General features: G+C 38.6%; 1 protein-coding gene across 13 annotated transcripts in view; it reads right to left on the bottom strand.

Annotated features, from left to right (window-relative positions):
- The window catches only part of RBFOX2 (RNA binding fox-1 homolog 2), a 202,265-nt gene that overhangs the window by 84,251 nt on the left and 99,771 nt on the right, over positions 1–18,243 (bottom strand). The window contains exon 1 of one of the 13 annotated variants that reach the window (XM_088141075.1): positions 17,218–17,551. The exons of the other annotated variants lie outside the window; for them this stretch is intronic. Within the exon in view, the coding sequence (XP_087997201.1) occupies positions 17,218–17,244 (27 nt within the window). The 5' untranslated portion in view covers positions 17,245–17,551. Of the gene's footprint in view, positions 1–17,217; positions 17,552–18,243 lie in introns of those variants that run through there. 13 annotated transcript variants of the gene reach the window in all.

The raw sequence follows: 18,243 nt of genomic DNA, 5'->3' as shown, positions 1-18,243 counted from the left end.
GTAAATCCATAGAAGATATAGCTGAAATAATCAGTTCTTGTAAAAAACAGTCTAATCTCTTTGTTATTCCATCTAATGTGTCAATAACTATAGGGATAACTTTGCAAGATCTTCTCTATAATCTACCCATTTTAAATTATTAGTTCTCTATATTTTGTAATTTTTCTAATTCTTTTTCCTCAATTCTGCTGTTCCTGGGTATTGACACATTTACAAAAATTACTCTTTTCAATTTTTATTATCTTATGTATTGTGTTCTAAACAGCAATGAGTTTGTATGCAAAAATCTTATAAAATTTAACATCATTTTCAACAAATTTTCAATTTTGTGTTATACCACATGGGGATACTCAGAATTTTCCATTTTTGCACAGATGCTAATTGATCATAGCAGCTATTCTGTCATGACATTGATTATAGTCAATATGAGCAATTTGATTGCACCCACTAATTATGCAATCCATGGTTTGATCTTTTTCTTTACAAAATCTGTATTTGCTGATGTTTGATACATGTTGAATCTCTGATTTCATCATATTTCTTTATAATGCTTATTTTTGAACTGCAAAATTAATTCTTTGGTTTCTTTCTTGATGGTGCCTGCTTGTACCCAATGCCAATTCCTGGTCTTCTACACTTTATCATCAGTTTTGTCCATGTAATGTTTTACTTCTCCAATTTTCTGAACAGTTTTCCAATAATTTATTTTTAAGCATTTTTTTGCTTCTGCTACTTTCAGGGTGTTTTCTTTGCAAACCGCAATGAGCATTTTCTTTTGGTTTACCTTGATGTTATCATTTAATCCATGTTTGTCTTCTTCAACTCTCTGTTTTACCTGCAGTAAATCACAGCCTCCCATTTTTCAAGTATAGTCGATCAACATCACTTTGTGGGTGCAATGCATTATGCATTGTCATCAGTTTGCAGGCTTTCCAATTTAAATTGTCCAATTCAAGCTGTGTCCAGTTTACTGTAACAGCAGTATATCTGATTACTGTAGATTCAGAATTCACTTCCTGAGATGCATAACCAGCAAGCACTGAGATGTCATGCAATTCCTTCCATCAAGAGCTTTAGTTATTTATTTAGCGATAAATAAATAAAACTGAAATTTCTGGTTAAATCTTTTTGAATTTTGCCTTATGTAATGAAGAGTCATTTATATATTTTCATGCACACACTCTTCTTTTCTTTACTCAAGTTTTAAAAGCCAGTGATTCCAAAAAAAAAAAAAAAAAAACCAAGGAGAGCGAGCAGAAACCTGCAGGATCAGCAGCCAGCTAAAACAGGAGATGGGGAAAGGAAAGAATGCTGGAAGGGAGGGGGGAAGAACATATGGAATCAATTGGTGGGAGGGTGGAATGTCTTGAAAGAGATCGCAGAGCCTGAAAGAGTAGTAAGCCAGACGCTGCTCCATTTCCTTTGTGGAGGAAGGGCAGGCAATGTAACATATTTCATATACAGTCTTGTCCCTCTTGGAAGCTTCATTTTGTGCTCTAAATCTTTCATTCCAATGATATGTTGCTGCAGGCTACGTATACAGAGGCATTTATAATGTACAGAACCATCCCAGCACAGCAAGCAAACAACATTAAGCTGACTGAATCACACAAAGACAAGATAATCAACTGTGGCCTAACATGTCAACAATTGGAAACAATATGACATGAATTTTCATGCGTGAAGCAAAGTAAGAAATGGGATGGCGAGTGCTTTCCTTTAATACCAAGTACATACATAAAAATAGGTGAGATAGGTGGTGAAGGTGGAAGCTTCTGAATCTTCCTCCCATCCAACTGATTTTCTCTATATCTTTTTTTAAATGCTGGCTTCCCACTTCAGAAAGTGACACTTCGATAGCCCTTTTAAATTTCCTGATTAAGTATCAATGAAGGCATATTCTAGTATACTAGTATTTTATCCCTCAAAGTACAGTAGCTAACACCAACAAGCTTACATATGCTCTGAGAGCACTTGTTCTAAGACAAGGCTTAACCAAGGTTAATTAAATAAACTACAGACAAACCATAAACCATAGGTCACTAATAATAATGGCAGTGTACACACAACAGGATTAGCCAAACCAAGCAACCTCCCTTAAGTCTTAGCCTGATGTATGAACCTATAGTCACCTATAGCCAAAACAAAACAAAAAAAAAGAGGGGGGAAGGGTACTGAAACTCAAAATCAGCATGCTTATTCCACTGGAGGAACATCTTTGTTCATAATTTATATTGCAATGCTGAGGCCTTAAAACACCTTACCATATTCTAGGTCCTGCAGATGTGCTGGGTTCTATAATCTCTCAGCCAGCATATTGAAATAAAAGTTAAATATATCCTCAGGACAAGTTGGGAAAGGCTCCTTTAAAAACTCCATTGGAAAAATTATTCAGCCTCTTTCAAAATCTTGTATCTGCCCAGGTTAAAAACAAACCACCCTGCAATGGTAACAAAATATCCTATAAAACTGATATTAAATCTCAATTTGGAAGAATTTTTTAAAGTTGATTTATGCTTGTTTGAAAGAGTCACCGAGATTATTTGGCATACTATAGTGTCTGTCTTAACAATACTGTTATTTTTACCGACTGTTCTATAAAAGCCAGTCCTAGAGCCTTCTAGATATTTTGACATTATAACTCCCAGAATTTCCAATTAAAATAACTTTATAAAATAAATTCAGGTAGAGAATCACTTGCCTAAGACATTCTCCTGAATTTCCTAGCTAAATCAATATTTGAAGCCGCATTCTTACAATAAATACTTTAGTCCGCCAGCGAAGCCCCACTTTTTGGAGCTGATGTTATGACAGAACATTTTATTCTGGAAAGTTTAATGGTCCAAGAGGATTCCACAAGGCTGAGTTAAAACCACTTCTCCCAATAGATCCTGTGTGCAAAAATCCAGTATTTAGATTCCAGTCTAATCAGATATAGTCCAGAATGCAAGCCTTTCCAAATTCTTAATAAGCATAAGAAGCCCTCTATAAATACTTAATGGGGCAGGAACGGTTATATGACATGGAATCCTATAAATAGAGCTGCAGTTCTACCTGAGCAATAAATAGGAGTGTCTTATCTAAGCCTTGCTGATGCTTTGGATTTGCTCAGCTTTCACCACTATCTTCCTCCTCAGATCTTACCACACTACATAATTGCCACTGTGTAAGCAAGAGCTGGGTCTCAATCTGGTTAAAACAAATTACCCACCTCAGAATAGAACTCAAAAGCAAGATTAGCTATCATTCACATTTGCAGATGGTAAAGTTAAATCCTGAAGGGGAAGATATTATTTGGTTGGTAACCTAAAGAAGAAGAACAGAAAACAGCAAAGTATGCTTATCATTACTAGGAAAAATTACCAATGTGCCAACTATCCATCCTAACAGAATTATCACCATGCTGTACAGTCTTATGGCATTTAATATTTAAATAGATACTAAATATTTCAGAATGCAGTCAGCCCAATAAGAATTCTCTTACGATAAAAACAAAGGCGAATATGAGTAGGAGGGATTGTTTCTTGTCCGATCCTTCTTTCCTGAAACCTCCACTGGTCACCTCAGAAATTCAGCAATTTATAGATGTGATAGCTTCAATTATTTTCCAAGCAACAAAACAGACAAGGTACACAAGGAAGATTGAGGCATCTTAGCCTTGGTACCAAATTAGCTTATTTTTTATTTTTAATAGCATAAAATTTTGAGTGCAGTTTTTTTGTATCAACATTCTAAAGCAGTGGATAAGTAGCTACAATTCTGTAACTACTGTGTTGTTAGGTGTGCATCAACTGACATCAATTCTTTTTCTCCTGCAGGATAAGATATGCTAACCTCTTCAATGATTAAAAAGTAAACTACCTTCATTTTTTTAAAATCAGAAAGAACCAGATTTCTGCGTATCTATTCCTAAATAGGCTTTTCCTAAAGTTTTGCAGAACTGCTCCTTCCAGAAGGCTCCCTCTTGGCTGTACTCCCATAGCCCAATTACTCTCAGACTTATCCTTTTCAGATACAAGTCTTTTGGAACATGTCTGGTGGGAGGGCAGAGAGGTGGGAGGCAGATTATAGGCTAAAATCATAATGCACGTTGAATTCACACTGAAGTCTGCTTCCTTTCACCACTGGAATCCACATTTCATTTCTCTGCTTCTAGGAAGTTACTTGGCTACTTTTAAAATTCTTGACAGGTAACCTGAGGTAGCTGTAAGAATGCAGGTGCAGCATAAGATGAATTCTGGGAAAACAAAATGCCTGCATTTAGATTGTCACCAACTTTTATAAGCTTTATTATCAGAAGAAATTTCTTTCTACAATCTTAATCTCATCACACAAACAATGGTGATGAAAAGTGAAAGACCTACAGTTCGCCAAGCAAATAGTATATTAGACAGAAGAGAGAGTTTGCATGTGTGTGGGCATGCATGTATTTAAAAACAAAATCAAAGCACAACAAGACAAGACAGAAAAGTGACTAAATATTGGTCTGTTTGGAAAGCCAGTGCCACAGTTTGTAGAATGAGCTGACTCTCATTAAGCCTTTTTGATTTATATTAACATTTCAGGGATCTGAGAAAAGCAAAACCAAAATGTTGAAAAGTATGAGACCAAAGTAGACAGATAAACATACTGTTGTCATGATCCCTTTTCCCCAAGAAAACCTCTGAGCAATGTTTTATCTTCACAATTTGTGTCATAGGGTAAAGCTAGTTGCCACACTTCATATGAGATGCAAGCCACAACAGCAATCTGAGATCAAATTCTTTTTATCTTCGTAAGTTACCTATACTGTTTCTGTAACAGTGGCTACTACTGATGTAGAATTTTTTAAAAATGCATGACATGATGAGTTTTTAAACACAGATTTTAAAATACTATATCTTCAAGTTATTAATAGATTTTCCCCCTGACCTATATAGCCCTACAATGGTCCCTTACCGTAAGTTCTTGAAGTATCATGTCTGGGAGACACTTGCATCTTGACAAATAGTAAAGTATTTAGGACTACCCAGTAAGCCTTATAACCAAGTGAGGTTTGAACATGGTTTTTCTGCCTCCAAAGTTAATGTCCATTGACTTTCCCCTGTGAAATAACACAATATAAAACCTGTCCAAATGGTCAAAAGATGGTGTGAGAATCTCTAATACTGGCACACTGCTTTCAATTACCTGAAGAGCAAAGTATAAAACTAAAATAAAAAGATCAACATTTTAAAAATAAAAAACAGAGTCATCTAAAAATGATTCCATGCTCCTTATTCTTCAAATCATCTTCAAATTAAAGTTGAAGGGAATTTAAGACAACTAAGAGCTTTTGCTGGTATAGAGACTGCAGTCTCACTTCAAGTTACAAATAGCAACTACAATTTGTCTTTTAAAATTATGAATGACACCGTAAAATATAGTATTCACAGAAATTGCAGAACAATATTTGACTGAGATAAAGACAAATCAGATACCCTAAAAAAAATGTTCAAACTAATAGGGTTTCCCATTCAACCCCACCTGAAAAATTAAAAAAACCCACAAGCAAAACAAAAGAATTGTCATCCACTGGAACATTAGTGAACACACAGTGTGTGGGGGGGAGAGTGTGAGGGTGGAGAACACAAACACAAAAAAGGGTATTTACTCAATGCTACATATACTATTTTGAAATCACTTTTGAAATAAGGCTGGAAAATATTAGTTACCCAAGGTTTTTTTATCCTAACCTGAACCAAAAATTATTTCCACATACATTTAATGTCAAAATCAATAAACCATTTACATTACTATTGATAAGATATTGTAAATTACTTTCTAATTTCCTAAAAGTCTAGCATATTTCAAATATCAAGAAAAGATGAAATAAGGTTACCCGCATGTTCACTACAAACCATTTGTTTTCCTTATGTTCTTTGTCACTCCCTAAAGCTCAGAATAGTAACACTGTGTTTTCTTTTGTAGAATTATATATAATTATACTCCGTGCATATAAATTTTAAGTAATAAATAAGGATGAAAAGGACATAATATATAATTTTATATCCATATGACTGCAAGCATTTACAAATCAAAGGGCCCAACTCAGATGAATAATTCACTCCCTGGATTTCAAATGGGGGAGGGAGTTCTGTATCATGAGCAGGCCTTGTTCTCACATCAAATGCAGGAGAAACAAGACTAGCTGAAATATCCTGAACTTGGAGAAGCCCATGATCCTATGTTCATTCAGTACTGTTGACATGAAAACTACCCAGATGCATCTATGAAATTACCAGTAGTTGACCTTAACTCAAAGGAGCTGGCTGGGGAATTCTAGGAGTTGAAGTCTATACATCTTAAAGTTGCTAAGGTTGAAAAACGCTGCTCCAGACAATAAGACATTACTCAAAAAGGTCTTCCCCAGAGCATTCCCCCGAGCTCTGCCTCAAAAACGTTGGAGAAGAGAGAAAGGTCTAGACGGACAAAGCACCCACAACAAAGTGGCCAAAGCCGGGGGGTGGGTGGGTTGGGGAGATTATGCTGTGAAAGACAGAAAAAAATTGACTTTTTGGATCAAAAGACCCTTGAAGGAGCTGAGCAACCAGAAAAGCCTACAGTATATTCCTCTACTGCCTCTGCATCTCTTTGTCTTACTTTCTTGCCAAGTACGTACCCTTTCAAACAAAGAATATAAACATTTTGCTTTAAACTCTGTGAGAATTTAAACAAAATAAATAAAATGGAGTGCAGTGCAGAGTCTGAAGTATCACTGGGCACATCAGTGCCTGCGGTTACAGCATACAGAACCTGAGGTATGCTGTATACAGACTCCTCTGCTGCCTTGTCCTCTAATCAAATGTGCCATAGCAAGCCAAAACACACCGGCCTACCCAAACAGCCTTTTCTTCCAACTTTTACCTTTTATGCCAAAGTACTGTAATATATTTCAATGTACCAGCAATAGTAAAATACAGCCACAAAAAATTACCTGCCTTCAGGAAGTAGGCAAAATATGAAACATAAAACAAAAACAAACAAACAAAAAAATCCAATTAGCTTGCTAGATGCTGACAGAAATGGAGACCTGCATGTTTATAGAGGTGGCAAAGGAGCGGCTGCCCTCGTCCATTAATTTCATTGATTCCTGTGCGAGGCCCAGAGGAGATACGGAGTGCTCCATCCCTTTTGCAGTACCTAACTCACCTGCATGAAATTCCTTGCTGCATATGACTACCAGGCTACTTTATAAATATTTATAAAGAAAGAGAAAAAGAAATAAGTAGGAACAGAGAAATATAGGAAACTACAAGTATGCAAAATAAATCCAGGAGTCTAATTGTCAAAAATGTGTGCTAGAAAGTTGTTATTTATTAGATTTTTATCCCACCTTTATTTTTGGTCAACTCAAGGCAGTGTACATACATACCTAATATTCCTGCTTCCTGTTTCGCCCATAACAAGAACCCTCCGAGGAGGGTTGGGCTGAGAGAGAGTGACTGGCCCAAAGTCACCAGCTGGTTTTCATGCCTAAGGCAGGATTAGAACTCAGAGTCTCTTGGCACTACACCAAACTGGCTCTACAGTACACCAAGCTAAAAAAGTTAATATATTCCATTCAAATTTAAAGCAACCCATTCCACTGTTTTTAAAGGTCACCCAATATGTCCCTTTCTCCTGTGAGGGATTATTTTTGCGATGACCAGACACACCACAGTGTTTTCAGCACAGAGGGCACTTTCAACTCTGCTCCTCTTCCCCTCACATCTCCCAATGGAGAACTTGCATAAGAACTCACATGAAATCCGGTTTAAGTGGTGTTCACGCATATATATATTTATGCACCTTCTAGAAAACTAGGATGGTATCAATTTAGAAAAAAGGCAGATATGCTATAACTTGATTCTTCTTTATATTTTTAACTGTTTATTCCCTGCTTTGAAATACTTTAAAAATGTATTAATAGAGAAAATATGGACATACTTCCCTATGGGAAAGATGTTTTCTCCAAATTATTTATATAAATGTCATCCAACAGCCATATGGGGCAAAGCAAAGATCAGTGTAGGGAATAATTAATAGGTTTTCAAGACTAAAGGAAGATATCACTGCAAGAAAGAGTTGTTATTTTTGTTTTCGGTTTAACATTTTGAAAGCAAAGAGCTCTGATGACATTACTTCTAAGGATAGTACAGAAGACTCATAAAAGAACATTCTTGAGATCCCCTTTAAAAAACTGCAATGCCATTAGGGTATGGATACGAATATCAGATCCACATCATTGGTCAGGCAGATCATTCCATAGTTATATGTATGTTTCAGCAATTATGCAATAGGATTGTATGGCACTTTGTATTTGAAGGCAAAAAGATCCTTCATGTAACTCCTGTATGCAGCTCTTTCAACCAAATGCATATTTTCCCTTGAACATGTATTTCCCTTGGATGATACTACAGCTGTGGAGGACAGCTGTACAATTCTAGGAAAAGATGCAACAGATTTGTGCATTGGTCCAAAATATCTTTTCGCCTTCAAATCCAAAGTGTGTCCAAGCCCTAATATGTGATTTCAAATATGAAAGATATTACTGAGATGTGTGTGCATGTGGATACATGTGTGCACATGCATATGAATAAGTCTCAAACCATTTTAGATGAAACCTATGTATGAGGTTGCATTCTCATATGTGATTGTGGAAAAGTCACCATCTGTTTATGCTGATGTAAGAAAAATATCAAAGATTTAGAGAAGGATTATATCTCCTTCAAGCTCCTATCACTGTATCTCTGATTTCTTTGGCCTGCTCTGTAATCATTTTACTCCCATGTATCTATATGATTATGCCCAGTACTCTCTTCTCCCACCCTCAGCACTGAGTGATTCAAATTAGGTGGCCTACAAGAATCAACATGGCTTGTAAATGAGGTTTTATGCTAAACTAGCAAAATTAAGTCAAAGTTGAGGTAACTACATACTGCCTTAAGTTCCACTGGACACAAAATATGGTTGAGACATTTTATAAATAATGAATAAGCCCTATATAAAAATGTTTTTGCCCAGGCAACATTTTACCCAACTTCCTTTTCTGGGGATATTCATCTTTGACCTTGGATGGGATAGAACTTCCCCCTTCAAGATTGGCATGCAATCTAGGGGTTGAAGATCAGGTGGCAGTTGTGGCCAGGAAGGCCTTTGCACAACTTCATCTGGTGCACCAGTTGAACCCTTTCTTAGATCAGGGGACCCTTTAAACAGTCACTCATGTCCTCATCATCTCACAGCTTGACTACTGCAACATGCTCTACATGGGGTTGCCCTTGAAGACCACCCAGAAGCTTCAAGTGATCCAGAATGCAGTGGTGCAAGTAGTGAAGGACATGCCTCAGCATACCCATGAAACACCTCTGTTTTGGGAGGTACACTGGCTGCCACTTTGCTTTTGAGTGTGATTCAAGGTCTAGTTGTTATCTATAAAGCTCTACATGATACAGGGCCTAGGTACTTGAAGAACCATCTGTCTTCCATAGTATCTGCTTGACCACTTCGGTCTTGCAGGGTTGGCACGGTCCAGGATCCTTAAACTATGTCATCTATTGGGACTCAAGAAGCATGCCTTCTCTGTAGCACTGCCTGCTCTTTAGAATGAGGTCCCCCCCCGAGATCCAGATGGCCCCCACTGTGCTGTTGTTCAGAAGAGCGGTGAAGACCTGGCTCTTCACCCAGGCCTTTGGTGAGGGAGAGGGAGACCCCTTGCTTCATTCCATCTGGTCTGTCATGCTTACCAACTTTTACCTTTTATTAATTCTATTGTAATTTCTTTGTTTGATTGTTGTGAGCTGTACAGAGTCATTGGGAGTTGGGCTGCATACAGGTTTAATAAATTATTAGTATTATCACTAATTTAAGTAGCTAAAGTTTGCCTAATCTAAATAACTTAGGATGCCATCAGATTAAAGAAATGCTGGTTGATAAATATTATAATATCAGTTCTAAGGAAAAAGGCACACTATTTTTAAATGAAACAATGACACAACAGACATCATAGTAGTACAGTCTCAGAAATGATGCAATACTTACTATCTGCACTATTTAATAAATTATTAAAATTGGCAAGCATAAGCTTTTAAGTAATGGGACACCTTTTTGATCAATCAAAATGTTTTAGTAATCAATAATGTGACATCCCTACCAGTAAATGAAATTATTTCAATGAAAAACTTCAAAACTGTTTGCTCCAATATTTCTCTAAATGATAACTGCAGCAATGCATAATGAATTAGCTTTACATCTGTATTTTATGGTTCCTCTGAAACAAAAAGCTATCACTCTCTAATAGATTATTGATCTCTTCTTGAGCACTTAACTATTATCTTCAGATATAATTGATTTTTTTTAACCTGGTTTGTCAGAAGCCCTTTAAAGAGCTCAAAAGACTAATATACTCAATTAATAAAGGCTAATTAATTCTAATGTTATTAAAATAAAGTGCATTCCATCTATGCATAGGATGGGAAGAGAAGCCTAAAACAACTGAACAGTTTCTGCATGTGCAGAAGTATGATTTTATGGTTGTAGTCTAACGTAAGACTTCTTATGTTAAGCCCAGGATTGTATTTGAGGATTACCATGTAATGGAACACATTGAGGAATTATTAATCCAAATTTGTCTAGTGCAATTTAGTATTCTGAAACTGACAGAACAACCTTTCCCAAATCAAGAAACAAATTGGAACTAAAAAATCAGTAATAAGAGATTTCACTGCAGACGTAACACTAGCCAGATCAGTTGGAAGAGAGATGATGTAATAAAAGTCCCTAAGGAAGTGGCCCTAGGGAAAGTTGGGGGGAGGGGAAGAAAACATCACAAAAGTATGCAAGGAAGAGTTACATACTCCCTGTCTCACATTCCACATAATGAGAACAACTCATGCAACTCACTCTTAGTAAAGAGCTAATAACCCTGCTCTCCATTTGCAGCTCCTATCATCAAGAATAGTATTCGCGTGGCTCAGCTAAACAAAATGAAGTACACCTTGGACACAGGTTAACACTGAGAAGGGGGAAAACATTTGTCTGTAGCAAAAGATGCAGAACAGATAGCTATTCAAAATGGACTTTGCTTAAAAAATATTTTGAAAGAAAGGACTATTGATGTATTGGGGAACAATACTTTCCCAAGCTTAAGTGTATATACTGTTCTGATTTTACTTTCATTCCATTCAACGTAGCAATATATGTTCAACATCTTAAGAAACATAGCATTCATTTAAAAAGCGCGTTTCAAACATGTAGATGCAAAGATCATGACACTGTCAATGCACTGTGTGATAATATCTCAATAGCCTGGAAAGAGGCAGGATTTTCTATGGTTGAGGATGAGATTGCAATAGCCTACATTTTCTTAATGTGTATATTATATTAAAGGTGCAAAATACAACATGGTTTTTTAATATTTATAAAGTCAGCCTGTGCAGAATAAAAAAAAGTTGGAAAGAGAAACAAAAGCAGTTGTCAATAGACTAGCTTCCTGTTAGTCAGAAATACTCAGAGAGATATCAAGCCCTCAAATTGTTATTCTCACAAATAAACCAGACTTTTAATTAGAAGATGCAGATATTAATTCTCAGGAACTTCAGCCATCATATAGAACTCATGCTGTTATCAGCATAGCCAGAATACTGTCTTCCACAGGCAGCCTACAATGATCCCATTTCAGTAAATGGCCAATAATCAATTAAGTTAATAAATCATGTAAGGACCCCTTCTTCAAATAATATTGAGCCAATACCTTGTATTTTTATAATACAGTTAATTTGACAATCACAACTTACTGTCCTAGTAAGAGAGATAAAAGTGATCCATACACTAATCCTCTATCTATAAAATCACCTTATCTGCCCAACAAGAAACATATGAAATTGCTATAGCTTATACATGGGACATGAATTTCAGCAAATGGCATTTGCTGTACCCTTTACTTTCATTAAAAGGAGTTTCTACTACAAAGGCTACTGAAGCACCTAAAGCTATTTCCTCAAATTTAGTGCAGTTTATCCAGTAAGGATCCCTAGGATTTTTACTAGACTCTGCCATGTCTTGTTCATCTTTACATAGATTTCTTTAAACTAAATTTAAAAGGCTTTAATATATCCCTAGGATTCAGGAAGAAATCATAACAAACACTCTGGAGGACCACACGCTATAATGAAGTCCCATGGAAGTCACAGTTAGTTTTCTTTAGAAATATAATTCTTTCTAGTGTCACCAAAATGCCTTAATGTCCGCTTCATTGATCAATTAACTAGCTGAACTTCATTTAATAACTTGCCACCTGCAATGAAACACAGACTAGCAGGCCTAATATTTCTAACAGAAGAGGTCACAGTAATGTGATAGTCAAGATGAACTATTGTGACACAAAAAGAGAAGAGAGTGTCAGTATCATCCTACACCACAGAGTCCTGCAGGAAATGGAAAAAGTATATCAACAAATGGTTCAAAACAATACATGCCCTTGCTATACCACCAATTAACTTCTATGATAAGCCCCATGGCATGAAAGGATGTATTGGCAAAGACACCTGAAGGTCAATTCAGACAATTGGATTATCTGACAATAACAATGTTTACAAAGAGGAGGACAGATAATTGTAAATGCTTCAATCAAAAGAGAAGAGAGAAATGAAGCTGCATCAGGAAAGGTCTTGCTTTTTGAGCAGGTGACAACCATAAAGAGTGACTTATAAAATGGTGAAGTCCTTGATACTGTTGGTGGATAGTCTTTGAAAGAATAAAAAGTAATCTGTAATGTGTTGCTTGGGGGGTGGGTAGGCACAGAAGGGTGCAGTTTGTCTTGGCTGTGCATCTTCTGAGCATAAACAAAAAAGGTAATTTCATATAATAGAATGTGTTGCATTTTATTTTATTTTATTCTTTGCAGTCCCCTTGCAATTCCCTCCATTCTATGTCTAGCATAGTACCTGCACTAATCCTATTATAAGGTTAATAAAGATATATTTATCTGGTCTGGTCTTTACTGTAGAGTGAGCAGGGAAAGATCAGAAAACAGATATGGGCAACAGAGAAGATGGGGGGATGGTATAAGCACACAGAGTCTCTAATGAGTCAGAACAAACACTGCCAAGCAGAATGCTGCTCTGATTTAAATCAAATCTCCATTTAAGGAACTCCTGCATTTGAGCTTTTATAAAAAGCAGGCTGAGATTGCCATGTCTGGCTCCAGTTGTTTGTCACAAACTGGTGGAGGAGCCTGGCAAGGAATGGGTTATAATAGAAGAAAAGCTGTTGGAAAATATGAAGCAGCTGCTGATTTGTTTTTCAAAAAAATAAAAAAAATAAAAAAACCGACCCTAGCAAGTCTTGAATTCATAAAGCCAACACCTCTCTGAGTTCTGGGCACAGTTCAGCAAGTCAAGCGCATGCCAACATAAATGCTGCTAGCTGGAACCCTTGAGAAGAAGGGGGTGGGGAAAGGAGAAGGGGCGTGCTGACAGAATGGAGTCAAGTCACTTTGGGAGGGCTTACAAAATGGAGATGAATAATCTTGCGAGGAGATTCTGAATTTCCACAAAAGGGAATGCCAGCTGCTCCACCCTCCAGCCCATTCTCCTACAACACTATTACCTATATCCTACCAGGAAAGGCTCAAGCGCCACTCCCCAGCCTGAGGAGCACAACAGCTTTGAACGGAACAGCTCCCCTCCTCCTGCTTTTGATTACGGCCACGGTTCCCCTCCCTGTCTAAAAGTGCAAACGGTAAGCAGGCAGCAGCCCAGGTGAAGGGCTTCATTCCTCTAAGCAAGGAGCAAAGGGGAGCCGACAATGGAAGGGGTGATTCATTCCACAGGAACACACTCCAGGACTGCCACATGGACTTGCTGAACAGCTTAAAGGGGCAGCACACTTTTTTCCGTTCCGTGAAAGCTCAGTGCCTTCCCCCACATTCTCAGCTCTGATTGGAAACAGATCCTGAGTAAAACGCCAGCAAGGCACTGCACTGTCCAAGAAAGAAAGAAAGAAAGAAAGAAAGAAAGAAAGAAAGAAAGAAAGAAAGAGAGAGAGAGAGAGAGAGAGAGAGAGAGAGAGAGAGAGAGAGAGAATGAGAATGAGAATATATGAGAATTTGGTTTTCCTTCCTCCAGAAGGTAGCAAATTTACAGCATAGCAAAACAAAAAACAAAAAAACAAAAGCTCCTTTAAAAGATATAATTCCCCAACTTCTCCCCCTCCCCCTGCTCAACAGAAACTTGCAGTTTTCCTTCCATTTACCACATTAAGCCTAAGAGGGTAAAATTAGAGCAGTATTTTGTCTAACACTGTGGAAGTCTCATAAATAATTGCAAATGTGGGCTTCTTGTTCATTTTTAAAGACATCCAAGAGCCAAATACTATTTTAGCACCCTCCCCATACCTATTTTAGTGATAGCTTACAGATGAAGCATTGTTATATGTATTTAAACACATTTCTCTAGCATTCCAGAAATGCAGCAATAGAATCCAAACTGCAAGTCCATTTACATGTAGAAAATTCCTTAATACTTTTCTATTCCTTCCGAATGTATTCACATCTATGAGTAATTCTGAGGGAGAAAAGTGAATGGAATCAGGAATGGGAAACCTTCTCCATCTCTTATCATTATCATAATAAACTCAGGAATAAAACAGAAAAACACCGCCCCAAAAAGGTGGGGAGCTATAACTCCCTTTAATATATAATGATTTTTATCATCTTTCAATTAGTTCCTAACTGAAGATGTTAGCTGTAAATGTGCTCCTCATAATAGTGCTATACTAGCTGTCATAGAGCACTATTAGATTGCATACATGATAGAATTTTCCTTACTACCAAAGGTTTCTACATAGATGTTTTTGGAAACTGAAACAGACTTCCACTGATCAGTGCAACTGCTGTTATTATGTTGTTTGCTCACTTATACATTCTCTGAAAGAAAATCTTGACAGTACTAACATGCTGATCTTAAATAGTCACTTTTTATAAATCCAGTACAAAGCCTTATTGACACATGACTTGCAATTCTGATCAGAATGCTCAAATCCAAAGTAAAAAAATGAGTGCATTTTGGTAAAATATCCTGTCAAAGACCATCACAAAACAGGAACATTAAGGGTGAACTGGAACATACTAGTACTTGTCTCAACTATAGTCCTATTAGCTCATCCAATCAAAATACTGATTTCCTGATGTATTTCAAATAATTCTTGTATTTATTACATTTTCTGTGACAAATATAAAAATGACATATACACTCAACACATATATTAGAAACCACATATGAAGGTCAGAGGCAGTTAAATCAGTTTTGAATAAAAGCAGCTCTCTCCTTTCAAGAATCATGCAGAAACTTTCTTCATTCTCTGTACAGTACAACCTATACAGTCCTCCAACCTTCTTTGATAAGCTGACAGCCTTTTCACTTTCCATCTGAAGTAGAAGAATTTTTTCGCAGCCCTCAAATATGCCATCTTTATGTGGGCATTTTTAGCTAGATTGCCTATGAACTATCAGCTTATACCTTGTTATTGAACTTATATATAGGAAAACAACTTTAGACAATACTGTGTACCATGTAGTAGGGTAGAAGTATACAAAAAGGTTACTCATGATTATACAAGTTAGGTTAAAAGGAAAAAAAATATGACTACAAAAGTACTTTTAAAGCTTTCACATTTAGATGGCCTAGAGAAGCCCCATCAGTCTGAAGACATGCGTCCAAGATAAAAAGGAAATATATAAATAATGAATCTGATCAGCAGAGGGAGGGAAATCTGCAATTTGCATTAATGGATAGAGACCTCCCTGCCCCTGAGCCACTGAATTCACTCCAAGTCTGCTGACTAAGGAAGTCAAACTGCTGCCACTACTTGTAACAATCATCCCTAAGACATTCATCTTGAATATAATGCCCCTTGAAGGGAGACATATGTGATACCTCTCACCACTAAAAATTATGCACGTGCAACATTGTAAAAATTGTGTCAAATGATAGAGGTTGTTTAAAAAATTCATTTAGATGGTAAAAAGTTTTCTATGATTTTTTACTTAAGAATATCTCCTCTCTCTAAGAGACACCTATCCTTGCATGGCACTGCAGACCATTATATAACTACTAACAGTAAAGGCTACCTAGCTGGATTGATGTTGTTTCCTGACCTTGTCTATTTATTGACTTCCCCCTGTCAACTTGGAGGTTTCCCTATTTAAAAAAAAATAAAAGCCCCAAACAAAGACTTCAAACAATTAGCAGAAAACAGAGCCAGGAAAAATAACTCTTCCTCAGTAGTGGGTAAACTCCTTGATAAATCATCCCTTGCATTCAGCCCAAACACCGCTTCACTGCTTCCTTGGGAAATGATAAACAGCTGCTTTCATGTATCTATGTATAGCTGCAATGAGCCTTGCGCTCAATGGGCATTCAAGCACAGACAAGGCACCTGTAAAAATGGGGAGGGGGGGTTACCTTTGTTTGTCACAGGGAAGTAATTGAAATGCAGATTCAGCTGAATCTGCAAGAAAGCCCATCCACACACTGTGGCATGCAGAAGGGTGTCTAAGAGAAGCCAGATATCTTGAGTAGGATACCAGGATCTGCAAGGATTCTCACGTCACTACCACCACCAGATATGACATTATCGAATTCCATCTCATTCTCTCTTTCTCCAAGGAAACCTAAACAGCCAGAAGGAATAATTGCAATCCTCCCAAACCTAGTAGGATTCATATAGGGAAGAAATGAATGCCAGCCTGAGATCAGTCAGATCGGAAAGGACCCGATTCTCCTGAAGGGTTGCACAAGGAGAAGGAAACCCCTTGTGCCAATATCATTCGGTGGCAAGGCAACCGCTAGCCTTTCCTACCTCTGCAGTTCCTCCTCCCGCCCGCCCGCCCGCCTGCCTCCACATCAAGACAAAGAGGTGGACAAATCCCCACAGGGTCTTTCCTGAGCTGCAGCTGCACAGCACAGGAAACGGGAATCTATGGAGCAGAGCGAGGAGGGATGGCTGCGCATCCACGCTCCACCTACAGCGATCCCCCTGCAGCTTAGGGAGGACGCTCGCAGCCCTCTCCTTCCACTGATCAGCGGCAGAGTGGCCTTACTGCCGCGGCTTTATTCCTCAAGGCAGCCGAAAGCGGCGCGCGCCCGGCCGAGTCTCCTTTCCCAGGACCGCGCGGGGATGGACCGGGACCAGGGCAGCAGCCCCGAGCAGCCTTACCTGAGTGACCATTTTCTTTTTCTCCATAAACCGAAGCGGGAGGGCGTGGAGGAGAGGGGAAGAAAATCCCTTCCGCCAGGTGGGGCTGTGGCAAAACCTCCTCGCCTATTTGCTCTTCGCCCCGTCCCCGAGTGGCGACCAAGAGAGGGAGGGGGAGTTCCCCTTGATCGAGGTTTTCTCGCCTTCCTTTCTCTCGTGTTTCTTCCTTTCTTTTCTCTTCCTCTCCGTTTCTCCCCCGCCCGCCTTCTCCGCAGCTCCCTCCCATATCTCGGCCAGATGGCTGATGGAAGCCCCACCCCCGAATGCCTAAGGTAATTAATCAGAGCCGGGGCCCGCCTCCTCCTCCTCTCCGTCCCCGCCTGGACGGGTGCAGAGCCAGTTCGGAGTCAAACAGAGGGGCTGCTGGGAGGCTGCTGGCATCTTCTTCCCGGACTGTGCGCGCAGCCGGGGATTGGCTTCCTCGTCTCGGAGTGGGGTAAGGGCTGTAAGCCAAAACCCCGAGAGGGTGGCGGGGCGGGCGGGCGTCGGTAGCACGTCTCGAACAAAAGAGCCCTCTTCGGCTTCCCGAGCGCGTTTGCACAGGGCGGCTGGAGTCCTTCCCTGCACAAAGGGAATACCTGCGCTAGCATCTCCACCTCGTGCCAACGTGTCATTCCTCCCTCGGCGTGGACGTTGACCATTCCAGATTAACCCTGGCCTGTCTACGAGGAAGGCTTATTTTCCCTCCCCACACCTTTCAAGGGCTGAGTTTCCAGCCTAGTGACCTGAACCACCCAAATGAGGAAACAAAACCAGCAATGGAGGTTTTTCAAGGAATGAATGCTTAAGAATCTACACCTCACTTAAGGATGGGTTTGGTTCATTTTATTTAGTTCTGTTCTCTACTGGAATTGCCTCCTGTATTTTGATAGCTTATTTTATTATTATTAAAGCAATTTATATGGCTGCCCGACTCACTCACAGTGACTTTGGTCGGCTTACAGAAATAAAAATAAGAAATATTATGAGCCTAGCAGATTCCAGGGT

This window comes from Python bivittatus, unplaced genomic scaffold (genome assembly GCF_059951505.1).
Source record: "Python bivittatus isolate LINGU-HERP-01145 unplaced genomic scaffold, Pbiv_v1 ctg000330_np1212, whole genome shotgun sequence".
In the NCBI taxonomy this organism is placed as follows: Eukaryota; Metazoa; Chordata; class Lepidosauria; order Squamata; family Pythonidae; genus Python; species Python bivittatus.
The sequence above is the reverse complement of the archived record's forward strand: the minus strand, read 5'-3'. Positions and strand labels throughout refer to the sequence as shown.